The following is a 13,843-nucleotide window of genomic DNA, read 5'->3' as shown; positions in this document are numbered from 1 at the left end:
TTGATAAGGACCCTTTGCATGGGAAGCCTGCATCTTTGAAAGGGGTTTGTTTGGAATTAAACAGTGTTTGCGAAGCTTGGTGTGTGTCACATTCTCTGGGAATCCGAAGCTGGGGCAGAACAACACATAGCTTTTCTTGCATGATTTTTTTCCAAGTTCAGCCAAAAGAGATTTGAAAATTGGAGGCCCTTGAAAATGCATCCGGGAGGAGCATATGTGGGTCTCTAATTTTAGAGATATTTCATAGAACCACGGTGTTTGATCTGACAATACTATCTCAAGTATTCTTTATGGAGTAAAGTGCTTAATTCCAAAATGCTTGGGTGTGTTGCAGTGGGTGCTGGTATTTTAACTGGAGGACAATTTTTGGTATCAAAGGAGCCACACACTGACTGCAATATACAGTATCTTTATCTGAGCATCCCATATTCCTCTTGTGCGTCCCACTAATCTGGAACTTTATTGAATCATTGTGGAGGGATGTCAAGTAACCGAGATCAACAATGGAAACAGCAAATCCCATGCTGGTAGAGTTTCTTTTGCCAATTCAGAGATGGGTAGTGGGCACTGCAATTTAGTGAGGAACGGTGGCTCAAGAGTTTGTGGCTTCCATGGCAACTATGGAACTGTCCCAGGTCATCGTTGGTGAACATTTACATACCAGGAGCTGCATTTTATGTCTGTTTTGTTTCAGAGCAAACATGATCTGATTTTAGAAGACGTTGTCCAATCTATTGCTGTGGTCAGGTCATTATCGAATTACTTTTTGGCTGGCTGGGTCACTCCACCTGTTAGATCAGCTTGCCTCAAGCACCTGATGGACTCTGTAGGTTTCAGAGGAGTATGAGGCTTTAGATCAGGGATGTCAAACTCGCAAACCGCGGGCAAGATGCATCACACGCTGGCCACCCCCATCCCCATTTTAGCAAAGGGAGGGAAAGTTGCGACACGTCACGTGATGACAACATGTCGTCGTGAGTTTGACACCCCTGCTTTAGATTGTATTGCCCCTTTATGGCTTCTCCCCTTGCCAATCTTTGGATGTTCCTTGGTAGCAGCAGCTCTGGGAGATGAAACACATAAAGAGATGCTAGAGCAAGGGTGTCCAACTCTCGCGTGACACGTTGTCACATGACATATCACAACTTTTCCTCCCTTCACTAAACCGGGGGTGGCCAGCGCGTGACACGTCCAGCCCACAAGCTGCGAATTTGACACCCCTGTGCTAGAGCATTGGAGGAAGATGAACATAAAATATTGGTGAGAATCCATATTAAGAATCCCTATTAAGGTTTGGATGACAAAACTACCATATAAGGCGCACCTTTTTCTCCCCTAAAAGGGGGTGAAAATATAAGTGCGTCTTATACACCGAATGTAGCCCTGCCCACCCACTGGCCCCCACCCTTTGGCCTCTGCCTCCCAGCAGTTTACCTCCTTGCAGCAAACAGCAAGAAGAAACAGCTCGTTTCAGCTTCAGCACAGCCTAATTAGCACAAGTTGATTGGATCGGCCTCCTGACTCTCAGCTGTTTTGCTCTCAGCTGTTTTGCTCGGGCCTCTCCTGCTTGCTGCAAGGAGGTAAATTGCTGGAAGCAGATTTTTTTTTTCTTGTGCTAATCAAGCTACTTTCACAAAAATGAAAGTAAAGCAGGCTATTTGCTGTTTGCTGCAACGAGGCAAAATTGCTGGGAGGCAGGAGCAGATTTCTTTTTCTTGTTTTCCTCACCAAAAAAGGTAGGTGCATCTTATAGTCTGGAGCATCTTATACTCCAAAAAATACGGTTTGTTAATTTGTCATCCTTATTGCATTTGCTGTCACCCCCCTATATACTCTGCTCAAGGAGACCCAGTCTCTGCTGAGAAGGACAGATCAAAGGATTACGGCAGGACCACTGTGATAAATATTCTCACTATTAGGCAGAAAAAGTCACTTGAGTTCGCTCAGAGTTGGACTCTGATCTTGATATTGGCCTGGAAAAAAGGTTGATATATGCTTATGATTATTTATGGTTTAGGCTGTATGTATGTGCAAATCTTCAATAGCTGTCGTCTTATTTTTCAACAAATAATCACGATCCAGTATCAGCTGTGCCTGTCCTTTCAGATAGGCAGAGACAAACCACTGGGGAAGACAAATGAGAAGGCACCATCATTACTGGCCTGTTTGTCAGTGCTGTGGCAAAATAGAGAAAAGGAAAGATGCTACAACACCGTGGATTGGAATTTCAAACCAAATCCCCCAATTCAAAGCTTCATCCAGACCTGATGCCTTGCTTGATAATAAACGTGAAAAGGATTTTAGAATTAGAGTTGATCACAGGCTGGCTATGAGTCAGCAGTTCGACAGTGCTGCTAAGAAGGCAAATATCATTTGTCAGTCAAAGCTTTGTTAAAGTTTCACTCTATTCTGTATTGAGTCTCTATTGTAGTCTCTATTCAGACTTCCAGGAGGAATGGTCCTCACTGCACCCTCCTAAGTGATGCTCCATGTAAGCTAAAGCCCAAGTAGGCAACCCTTCTGGGTTTGAAGTCACATTTCGAATTCTGAGAGCATCTAGTGGATACCTTCAAAAAATTCCTACCATGGAATGCAGTACTTGCCTATTCATAAAGTGGTTATAACAGTGATCTTGGCTAGTTATAAAACATCCATTTGCTAAGAGTTAACTTGCTTCCTACTCTCTGCCACCAATGCAGAAATATGAGATCTTTCTGGGATTCAAAGGCATTGCAAGAGAACAGTATAAGCAGAGAAGCTGGGAATTTGCTTTGCAGATTAATACCAATTTAACTGCATTGTACCAAACGATGGATGATGATGATGATGATGATACTAAAGTATTTTTTTTAAAAGTCAGATGGGGGCAAGGAGCCTGGTGGACATCAAAGGCAACATTTTGGAGATATATTTTTACTCCACGGTATCAGGTTATCATTCCATGAGCTTTGGGACAGGGAAGAGGAAGACTTCCTTGGGCATTTTCTCCCATGGATTTTGTGGCATCCATTTTGTGGCATCCATAATCAAGGGAGATTATTTCTCCCTTGAAAGAAAAAGGACTGTGTCGCTTCATGAGACAGCTTAATGAATTGCTTCATTTGAAGTTTCTTCAAAGCTTCTTATGGACCTCAGAAAAATAATGTGGAAATGACCAAATACAAAGCCACTGGTATTAGGAAGAAAGATAATGAGTCCAGAAGTCTTTGGAACTCAGGCTTAATGTATTGCTTTGCTTAAAGTGAAATCACTGTAAAAATCACTGATGCCTAAATAAGCCAGTTTAATTAACTGCCTTATGACCAGATTATAGTTGCCTAGAAAAATGTAGAATTATTAACAGAACTGAGTCACCATTTTCACTCTCATATTAAGTTTGATTCCACTGAGCTGATCTCTTGACTCTGCTTTTTTCACATTTTTCATCAGGCTTCTCTTACTTCAAGATTTACTGTGCAAAACTGATTACAGATGCTTATCTACTTATCTCTTAAGATCCTTTCTCTCAAAGTATAAAGGAAGTCTATGAAAAGAGTTCAGTAAGATATCTTTATTAACATCTTATGTATTTCTTTCCAATAATGCAAACCTACCTTTTTTTAAAACAACAATATTCGGTAATAAAAGTATGAAACTCAGACTGTATTTTAGTGTGAACCTTGTTGGAAACAATTAAGAGATGTAACATTAGATAATAATTTGCAAGTTATAAATTGAAATTTAAATAATTCATTGCTTGGAAATGAGACTTAAGGGCACTTTTCTCATTTGGGATCTTCAACAGGCAAGCAGCAGTTCAGCTAAATATAGAAAAAAGTCAAAGAGCAGGAAAAGTTCTTTCACCAGAAATTCTTGAATTAAAAAAAATATCTATATTGTCCCCTTGATTTCTTTCCTTTTTTGAATCAATTCAAAAATATACCATTGGATAAGAGATTCTGGTTACTTTTACTCAAAAAAATACATTAAGTACATTAATAGTTTATAGAAATGATAGATTATTTTGTGAAATATTATCAATAAGCTATTTCCAATTTAATAAAGATGTTATTTTATATTTTTAATCATTCTTATTTATACTCCATAGAAATACCTGTTAGATCACAGCTAAATGCATTTTTAATGAAATTGGTTCAATGTTTATCTAATGGGAAAGGAGACTTTCTCTTAAAAGAGTTAATAATTTGACCCAAAAAATGACTACATGTACACTTCTGATTAAATTAGTTTTGGATATCAGTAGCATTTCCTTCCTACAATAGAAGGACAGTAATAATTAGTCAGATGTTTCGAATCTTGACAGTAGACACGAACTGCCTTATCCTCTTAACAATGGGTATAATATAACTCTGAGTACCAATTAAGAAACAAACTATAGAAAACAGTGCTTCATTGAGTGAGATGGACTAAGTAGCCTAATTATACTGTTTCAGGGTACTGCTTCATTGCGAATATTCTGAAATGTTTGGAAAAATGAGCTTCATTTCTACATTTTCCCCCCCTTTTAGGTCCAACTCGCAAAATGCCACCCGCTTCCAGTGCCATGGACTTCTTCCAACTCTTTGTTCCTGATAATGTGCTAAAGAACATGGTGATTCAAACCAACATGTATGCCAAGAAATACCAGGAACGGTTTGGCAGCGATGAGGCTTGGATGGATGTCACCCTGATAGAAATCAAGGCCTTCCTTGCATATATGATATCTACAAGCACTCACCACTGTGAGTCGGTCCTCGGCATCTGGAGTAGTGGTTTCTATAGCAACAAGAGCATCGCATTAATCATGACTCAGGCAAGATTTGAGAAGATTCTTAAATACTTCCATATTGTGGCCTTTCGTTCGAGTCAGACTACACATGGCCTCTATAAAATCCAGCCCTTTCTGGACTCTCTGCAACATAGCTTTGACACTGCTTTCAAGCCTTCCCAGACACAGGTGAGATTTGATTTCTGGGTTGTGAGAAATCTTACTCCTTTCTTGCACTAAAACTCTAAAACATACAATGAATCAGCAAGAAAATATAATCTGTAAAGGAAGAGCATGGAATGCACAATTAAAATAGAGCACGTGGGAAAGCATTTGAATGTTGGGTTTCTCAAGGGCACATCTAAATTTTTTCAGGGCAATCAAACCCAGGCTTTAAGGTGCCTTTATGGTTCTCAGTGGTGTACAAATAGTGTAGATGGGCTTGATGGTGGCCTTATGGGGATCCACCTTCCCTTGAGCCATGTTCTGTAGTAGAATGGTGTGGGTGACAAGGAGATGTTTCCATTGTGGAGAGATGTCTCAGCAACATAGAAACAACATACTGAGTCTTCCCAGGGACCCTTCAGTGTAGGGTGAGTGATATAGTTACATTGAAAAAGTGGCCTCTAAGTTCCAGGCATCTGCTAAAACACAGCCAATGGCCTGGAAAATCCACAGTGGCTCCTTCTGTTCTTCTTAAACAGAGTCGAGGAATGAATTTGACAACAGCGCATCCCTTAGAGATAGGGTTCAGTTGACATGATGAAACCGCTTAGTTTTCCTTCTGCATTTATGAAATCCAGGCTGGGCATAAGGTGATTTCACACTTCAGTCTTCACATACTTCTTTAGCTCCTCAGCTTCATAAATGTTAGCGGCAGGAGTACGGATATAGAAGTGAGACAGAATATCTGAAAAGGTTAAATCATGGCAACTGGACCAAAGTTTATTAAAACTGAGATGTTTCATTATTCATCCAAGTAACTTCTTCAGTCAAAATGAAAATTTGGGTAGGCAGAGAGTCCTTTGTTGGAGTCAGAAAGCTATTGGAAGAACCAACTCTTGCCATACAGACTGCAGGAGGTTTCTCCCCAAAATGAAAAGCAACCTGTAAATGAAGATTCAATTATGTTGGTTCTTCCTAATGACTTTCTGACTCTCTGCCTACCCAAATTTCATTTGGACTGAAGAAGTTACTTTATTAAAGACTTGCTCACTTCTACATACTTCAAAAATGAAATGCAACATCTCCATGGCTTCCCTTATAGAGCAAACAAGGTCACATAATGTGTATCCTTTTTCAGCATCATGGTCTTGATTCCTATAGTTCTTATTGTTTCCTTTAAATCAGGGAGACCCATATTTGAGCATGCCATATGTCTCAGTTGAAATAAAATATTTCTTGAGTCATTCTTTATGCCTCTACACACACACGCACACACACACACACACACACACACACACACACACTTCTGATCACTGGATTTTTCTATATATTCCCTGTTGCCAGCTTTTTGGGCTTTGAGAAGCCCACAAGAAATGTGCTTATGTGAGTGCATTTGTACAAATGTGCTTATATGATAGAAAAGAACTAAGAAAGTCACCTATCCTGCCTGATAATTATTAGGAAAGATATAATTAAGTCAACCACCTTAGGTAGAAGTATCAGGTGATATATATAGAAAAAAGTTATTAGGCCACTTTAATCTTCTCAACCTGTTTCTCCATTGTCCTCCTGCTTGACTGGATTTCAGTTGTCATTTGGATGACAACAAGTGAAGAAGTTGGTATTTGAGCCTGATATTTGCCAGCTAATGTTATTTGAAAGGCTTCTCTAATATACTTAAAATGGATTTGAGATATGAATCCTGCTTCGTGCTTCCATTTTCATGCTTCAAATGGAAATAATTCTGGCAGATTGGAGGCCTTGCGAATGACACATCATCATGAAGCATATGCAAATCCAACCTGAGTTTAGGCAGATACATAATTTGATTACTAATGTGCCTCCCTCTTAAGGTTTAAAATTCTTATGTTTATTTTTTGTAAGATGGTTGACTAATCCCTGTAATGTAATTAAGATGAAACCAGAATAAACAGGATAACCCTCACCAAAATAATTAGTTGGTGGGAGCTACAGATTTTAATTTTGATGGCCATAAATCACACAAATACCTAATTCAGCATCGGTCTTCTAACTATATTATTTCTTTTTATAATTAGCTGTTAAACTAATTTGAAGTTATAAAATCCCTAATATCCCATCATACTCTTTTTTTCTAGTACAACCAACATATTAAATTAAAAATATGCTTTGAATTAGACTCTACGACAAGCTGTCTCCCGATTTACAGACTTCAGTTCTCATCATCTCTATCCTGTACCGCCAATGACTCTGAGATGATGGAATTGAAGTCCAACACACTAGAGTGCAACTACTGTTCTCAGATGATTGCTTTGAAAGTTAGTGGTATGACTTGGTAGCTATTTTGTTGATGCAAGAAAAGACATACATATCCTCTTGAACTCAGGGGTAGCATAAGAAAAAGATGGTTTTCATTTAAGAAGTCATTTGTATTGTTGAAGAGAATATAAGGGGAGAGAGATGTTTGTCAATGGAGGCAACAAATTAGAAACCTAGTAGAGTCCTGCTTCTGGTTTCAACTACTGATTCACAGATAATTACTATGGTAGTTCATGGTTTACTCAATGTCAAAAAGATGACAGTTAAAGCATGCAAAGCAAAACAGAGTCTCTATCAGACCTTTGTCTGAAGTTTTGCAGCATACAGGAGCATACAGAAGAATAGCCCCAAAGTCAGTCAAAGATTCGAAGAGCGGAGTCAGGGTTGTCAGCCAGTCCAGAAGTCAGAATTTCACAAGCAGAAACCCCACAAATATCATGCAAGAGCCAGAGATCAGAAATTGCTTCCAGCAAAGGAACAGGGTTCAGAACTGCCTCCTGAATCAGTGTACAGCCATTTGTCATTAATCATGAGATTTACTCCCTTACTTTGCAAGAAGCCTCAACAAACACCTCTCATCTGTTCTCCATTCTATTAACTGGGTATGGGAGTTGGGTGGTCTTACATCATCCTCACCTGACCAATCCAGCTGCTCAGGTAATGTCTATTTTGATCATGTGATTTTTGACTTTATGTCTCCTGAGGTTGATATTCCATTGGGTCAGCTGGAACAGCTTCTTAAGAATCAGATTCAAAGTCTAAGGCAGTGGTGTCAAACTGGCAGCTTGAGGACCGGATGTGTCACGTTCAGGCCACGCCCACTCTGGCTCCACAAAGGCAAAAAATAACACAATATGTCATGTGACGCAATCAGATTTGACACCCATGGTCTAAGCGGCCTGGGCCGTGGCACGGAGCACTTTTCCAAAAATTTATTAGAGAAAGAGCTATATTAAATATGTTGCTAATTTAATGACCATGAACAACTTCATTCCTGACTCTATGTCATTTTCAATATTTATTTATTTATTTATTTATTTATTTATTTATTTATTTATTTATTTATTTATTTATTTATTTATTTATTTATTTATTTATTTATTTATTAGTTTGATTTATATGCCGGCCTTCTCCAGAGACTCAGGACGGCTTACAATGCTTTTAAGCAATAGCCTTCATACTTCTGTATATACCTGCTTAGTACGGCTTTTGCCCCCCCCCCAAGTGGTGTTCTATTTTATACAAAGTCATCTTATTGCCCCCACAAACCGGGTCCTCATTTTACCTACCTCAGAAGAATGGAAGGCTGAGTCAACCTTGAGCCTGGTGAGAATTGAACTTGCAGTAATTGCAGGCAGCTGGCAGCTAAATACTGCTTTAACAGTAGTTTAGTCCATTGCACCACCATATTACATATGATGTAATATTGATAATTTTATAAAAGTTTTCTTTAAAATGCAGGACTGAGAGGTCCTCCCCCACTCCCCATATAAGGAGTACAAGTTTCTTCAGGAGCAAAGTCTTATTAGTATCAAAGAGCTACTTCAAATAGCTACTACAGGATGATGGTAGTCCCAATAGAAATTATGGTAGCAGCAGCTCTTCCTTCTGTGCACTTTGCCTGGACATTTGCATAAACATATCATACATAGCGTTACCAGATTTGGGCTGAAAAATCTGGATGATCTCTAGATACTGTAACCCTTTACTGCCAACATTATTTTGCTATGGCCCTTTACTGCAAATGTCTCAATTTCTCCAACTCAAATCTGAAAGTCTCAATAATTTCTGCTTTGATTCTGTGACTGATAAAAACCAATCAATGCCATAACCTAGATCATTGTAGTAAGATACTGCGCAACAAACATGCTGATTTAAGTCAACATTTTTCACTGGTATCAATTCAGCATTTGGATTCTTCTAGATCAGGAATGGGGAACTATGGCCCCTTTATGACCTGTGGACTTCAACTCCCAGAATTCCTGAGCCACCATGGTTCCTGTTCAGTTCCCCACCCCTGCTCTAGATTATGGCAACCAAGTGAGACTTCAAATAACACACAGGTCAATGCATTGTATATGAAACACTCAAAAGCTTGAGCCTCTAATCTCTAATTCTGCCTTTTGGATAATCGGAATGAATATCCTTTTAGTTCATTTTCTTTTGCTGTGAATATTCTTTTGTCTATGGACACCCTTTGAATAAGAACTGTACAATGTTAAACAACTTTTAGAACATCTGATACTTTCCACGAATCTGTAATTGACCGTATCTGGAAAACAGCTACAGCTTTTCAACTGGTGTTGCCTCTTGGCTAGCTTCTCTTTCAGACTAATGGAAGGATACAGACAAGAAAATGCTAAAGTAGCCTTCTAGGTGTGGTTTAATACTGATTTTGAATGAATTATTCAGAACCCTTTAGGTTTGGCACCACGTTCTGTTGACAGTGTTTTGGTTATTGAATTTATTTCCTGATGTACCAAGTGTGACTATTATTTTACAGTGATGCATAAAACACTGAAGAGAGCCAAAATAAACAGCATGGCGTTTAGTGCTTTTCCTAATGACAAAAGGCAGTTGCTGGAATAAATATTGTGTTACGTGTAACATGTTGGAATGTGGGAATTAAAACATTCAATATTTATTTATTGAATTGATAGGATAGCCTGCAGCTTTTTTGCAAGGGGTGGGGGGAGGCTTGTATCATGTGAGAGGGAGTTCCAGGTTTCCAATTCAGAATATGGGAAAGTAGTACACAGAATGGATCTATTATTCATTGCCTGTGGCATCATCTCTTTCTACCTATGGATCCTACCCTGATAGATGGGGAAGGAGTCTTCACATGCCATACTGTTATTATTAATCATTCATGTGCCATACTGTTGTTGTTGTTGTTAATAATAATAATAATAATAATAATAATAATAATAATAATTTATTTATTTATTTATTTATTTGTCAAACATGTATAAGATAACAGATATAAGTATAAACATGATTATGAATACAGGAAATGGATACAAATAAATGGGGACATTAGGACAGGACCTCTTAGGAATGGGGTGAGGTCAACAGTAGACAGTCTAAGGTTAAAGTTGTGGGGGTTTGGGGAAGAAACCACAGAGTCAGGTAGTGCATTCCAGGTATTGACCACTCTGTTGCTGAAGTCGTATTTTCTGCATTCGAGTTTGGAGCGGTTTTCCTTAAGTTTGCATCTATTGTGTGCTCGTGTATTATTGCGGTTGAAGCTGAAGAAATCATTGACAGGTAGGACGGTGTAGCAATTAATTTTGTGTACTACACTTAGGTCAGACCGAAGGCGGCATAGTTCTAAATTGTCTAAGCCCAAAATTTCAAGCCTAGTGATATAAGGTATTCTTATGTCACCACTTGCCTGTTGTTAACTAAATGTGTCTCTGTCTTTAGGGGGCAAAAAGGAGTTTCCTAGTAATTTCTATCTCTCTCTTTCTCTCTCTTATAGTTTAGGTAGAAATGAAGCTTTCCTAACCCATATCTTTCTTTAAAAAACCCAACTTTTACTTCAAATCCTAACAAATGTCTACTAGCATTCATAGAGAGCTGGGTTAAAGCATACACTTGTCTGTATCCAGGGCAACTATATTATGAGCTTTTATTTATTATTTTTAAGTGGGAACTGCTGCTACTTAATTATCGAGTATTATTTTAGTTATTCTGCATTTTCTTCTACTTGGGAGCATATAGTCTAATAATGACTGGTGTAGAGTTGGAAGTGTCCAACATTATTTTAAATGTAAATTTTGGTTTGTTATTTCATTATTTTTAATTGTTTTATGACTGTTTTATTTACTGGTTTTATGGTTCCTTATGATGGGCAGCCATATAAATCTTTAAAATAAACACATAAATCTATCCTGACTAAAATAGCTGCCATGATCTCTTTTAACTTACTTCCTGAGATACCTGGGTTTGTTAATTAAAATATTCTTAAACAAATAAATGGTTTGATGATGATCTATAGCTTTTGGGGCGGGGGGGATATACAGGTCATCTACAGGCTCACACATGTTTTATTTAAAATAAGGACTACCATCGCCTTTTAACTGTTCAATGACTTACAGGTTGCTCTATTTACCTATCTCTAGATCCTTCCACCCTAATTAATTTTTTCCCATGGCCAACATCATTCCTAATACAGAAACCCTCATCTGAAAAGAAAATTGCCTATATTCAGATTACTCCAAAACTTTATAAAAGTCAGCTATTGACAATGGAAAAATTAAAAAACCCACTGTGCCCTTTTCCACTTAAAAATCAGATTGTAATTCATGGTACCCATTTCCATGAGACGCTCCATGCTCATCTCAAAATACTCTTCAAAAAAACCAAAAGCAAAAAACTAGGACAAATGGCAGTGTGGTTTTGCATAATGGGATTTAAAGGATGTGCTAAAATACTGACATAGACTACATTATACCTAATTACCTAATGTAAATAGAACCACAATAACATTACTTCAGAAAAGAACACTTATTAATTTATAGTACCTGCTTCCTCCATCCCCAATTCTTTTTACCATTCCATATGCATAATAAAGCTTAGAAGGAAACAAAAAGACCAACACTCAAATAAACAAGGATTAACATCAGGCAAAGAAGCAGAAAACAATACCCTAATTGAGGAACTACCAAGGGGGAAAAAAACATGCCCCATCAACACTGGAGGGCCAAGTTACTGTAGATAAACCCCCACACGTCTCTTGCACTGATAATGTTACCTAGTTGGGTAATGAAATATCTGCAAACAACCAAGAGAGTGCTAAGGACTCCACAGTTCATCCATCAGTATGCTGATGATACTCAGCTGTACATCTCCACCCCGGACCACCCCAATGATGCCCTTGACGTGATGTCCCGGTGCCTGGAGGCCGTGCGGATCTGGATGGGGAGGAACAGGCTCAGACTCAACCCTTCCAAGACTGAGTGGCTGTGGCTCCCGGCGTCCCGGTATAACCAGCTGATGCCATCGCTGACTATTGGGGGCGAGCTGTTGGCCCCCACGGAGAGGGCTCGCAACTTGGGTTGCGAGCAACCTGGATGCACGGCTGTCCATAGAAGAGCATGTGACAGCTGTGCCCAGGGGGGCCTTCTATCAGGTTCGCCTGATTTGCCAGTTGCGTCCCTTTCTCGACCAGGACTCCTTGCACACGGTCACTCATGCCCTTGTCACTTCCCGCCTGGACTACTGTAATGCTCTCTACATAGGGCTCCCCTTGAAGAGCACCCGGAGGCTCTAACTGGTCCAGAGTGTGGCCGCGTGGGTGATTGTGGGAGTGACATGGCGCTCCCATGTAACACCTCTCCTGTGTGAGCTGCAGTGGCTTCCGGTGGTCTTCTGGGTGCGATTCAAATTGTTGGTTACCATCTTCAGAGCGCTCCATGGTTTAGGACCTGGGTACTTACAAGACCACCTGCTGCTACCAATAGTCTCGCACTGGCCAGTACGCTCCCACAGAGAGGGGCTCCTCCGGGTGCCATCGGTCAAACAATGTCGACTGGCGACCCCCAGGGGGAGAGCCTTCTCTGTGGGGCACCTGCCCTCTGGAACGAACTGCCCTCCGGGATACGGAGGATTCCCAACTTGCGCACCTTTCGCCGTGCTCTCAAAACATTTTTATTCCAACAAGCCGGGCTGGCCTAATTTTTAAACTTTTTTAATTTTTTAAAATTTTAAAACGTGTGTTTTATTCCAATAGCTGGGCCAAATTATTTAATATGCTTTTAAATCGTTTTTAAATTTTATATGTGTGTGCTTTTACTTTTGGCTGTACACCGCCCTGAGTCCTTCGGGAGAAGGGGGGGTATATAAATTGGAATAATAAATAAATAAATAAATAAATCCTGAGCTACATATATTCTCTTCTGTCAAAACAGTCCATTGTTTGACTAGATAACCTTTCGTTTCCTTTTTTAAATGCTCATTTGATAGTTTTGATGCTCTTGGCACATCAGGAGAAGTAGAGCACAATTGGCAAAAACCACCATTCACTTGGCAAAGTTTAACATTCTGATGGGAATTACAATTACCAAGATGAGTCTTCTGGAGGAATCAAGTTCATTATAAGCATTCTGCAATTTGTCAGTGCCAAAGAAAAGACTGCAATTTACGATGGTGAATTTTTTGTTCTTAAGATGACATGGACAGATACCACAATTGAATGTTCTAATCTACATAATTAGAATATGTATTCAGCAATCGGAGATACACTTCAACAAGACTTGTGATTAAGATAATTTATAATACCTGGTTGATGTTTTTTCTAGACATTGTTCACTAGCTTCTTTGTTTCATGGAATATTTAATATGAGAATTGAGGCCCATTATTACAGTACATATTTGATGGGTGAAAAATAGGGGAGGATTTTTTTATGTGTGTGTGTGTGTGTGTGTGTGTGCAAAAAATTAAAATCTCAGATCCATCGCTTCTAAATGAAACAAGAGCCTGAAGATGACAGAGTTGTGAGCCTGTCGAAACGTTGCTATAAGAAAAACTTTTAAAGTCACTGGTAGGATTTTAGCTGAGGTTTTAAAGACCTTGCAGAGTGCTCTGTAAGGATTTTTAGAAGATTTTAAGTTGGGATTTTAACCAGAATT

The 13,843-nt window shown here is 39.1% G+C and overlaps 1 protein-coding gene across 1 annotated transcript in view; it reads left to right on the top strand.

The window, feature by feature from the left end:
• Positions 1–13,843, top strand: part of PGBD5 (piggyBac transposable element derived 5) — a 92,929-nt gene that overhangs the window by 58,328 nt on the left and 20,758 nt on the right. The window contains exon 2 of the mRNA XM_070950983.1: positions 4,509–4,936. Coding sequence (XP_070807084.1) covers positions 4,509–4,936 — 428 coding nt within the window. The remainder of the gene's footprint in view (positions 1–4,508; positions 4,937–13,843) is intronic.

This window comes from Pituophis catenifer, unplaced genomic scaffold (assembly GCF_029215685.1).
Source record: "Pituophis catenifer annectens isolate HBS135680 unplaced genomic scaffold, rPitCat1.0.hap2 SCAF_1, whole genome shotgun sequence".
Lineage (NCBI taxonomy): Eukaryota > Metazoa > Chordata > Lepidosauria > Squamata > Colubridae > Pituophis > Pituophis catenifer.
This window is presented reverse-complemented; position numbering and strand designations above follow the sequence as displayed.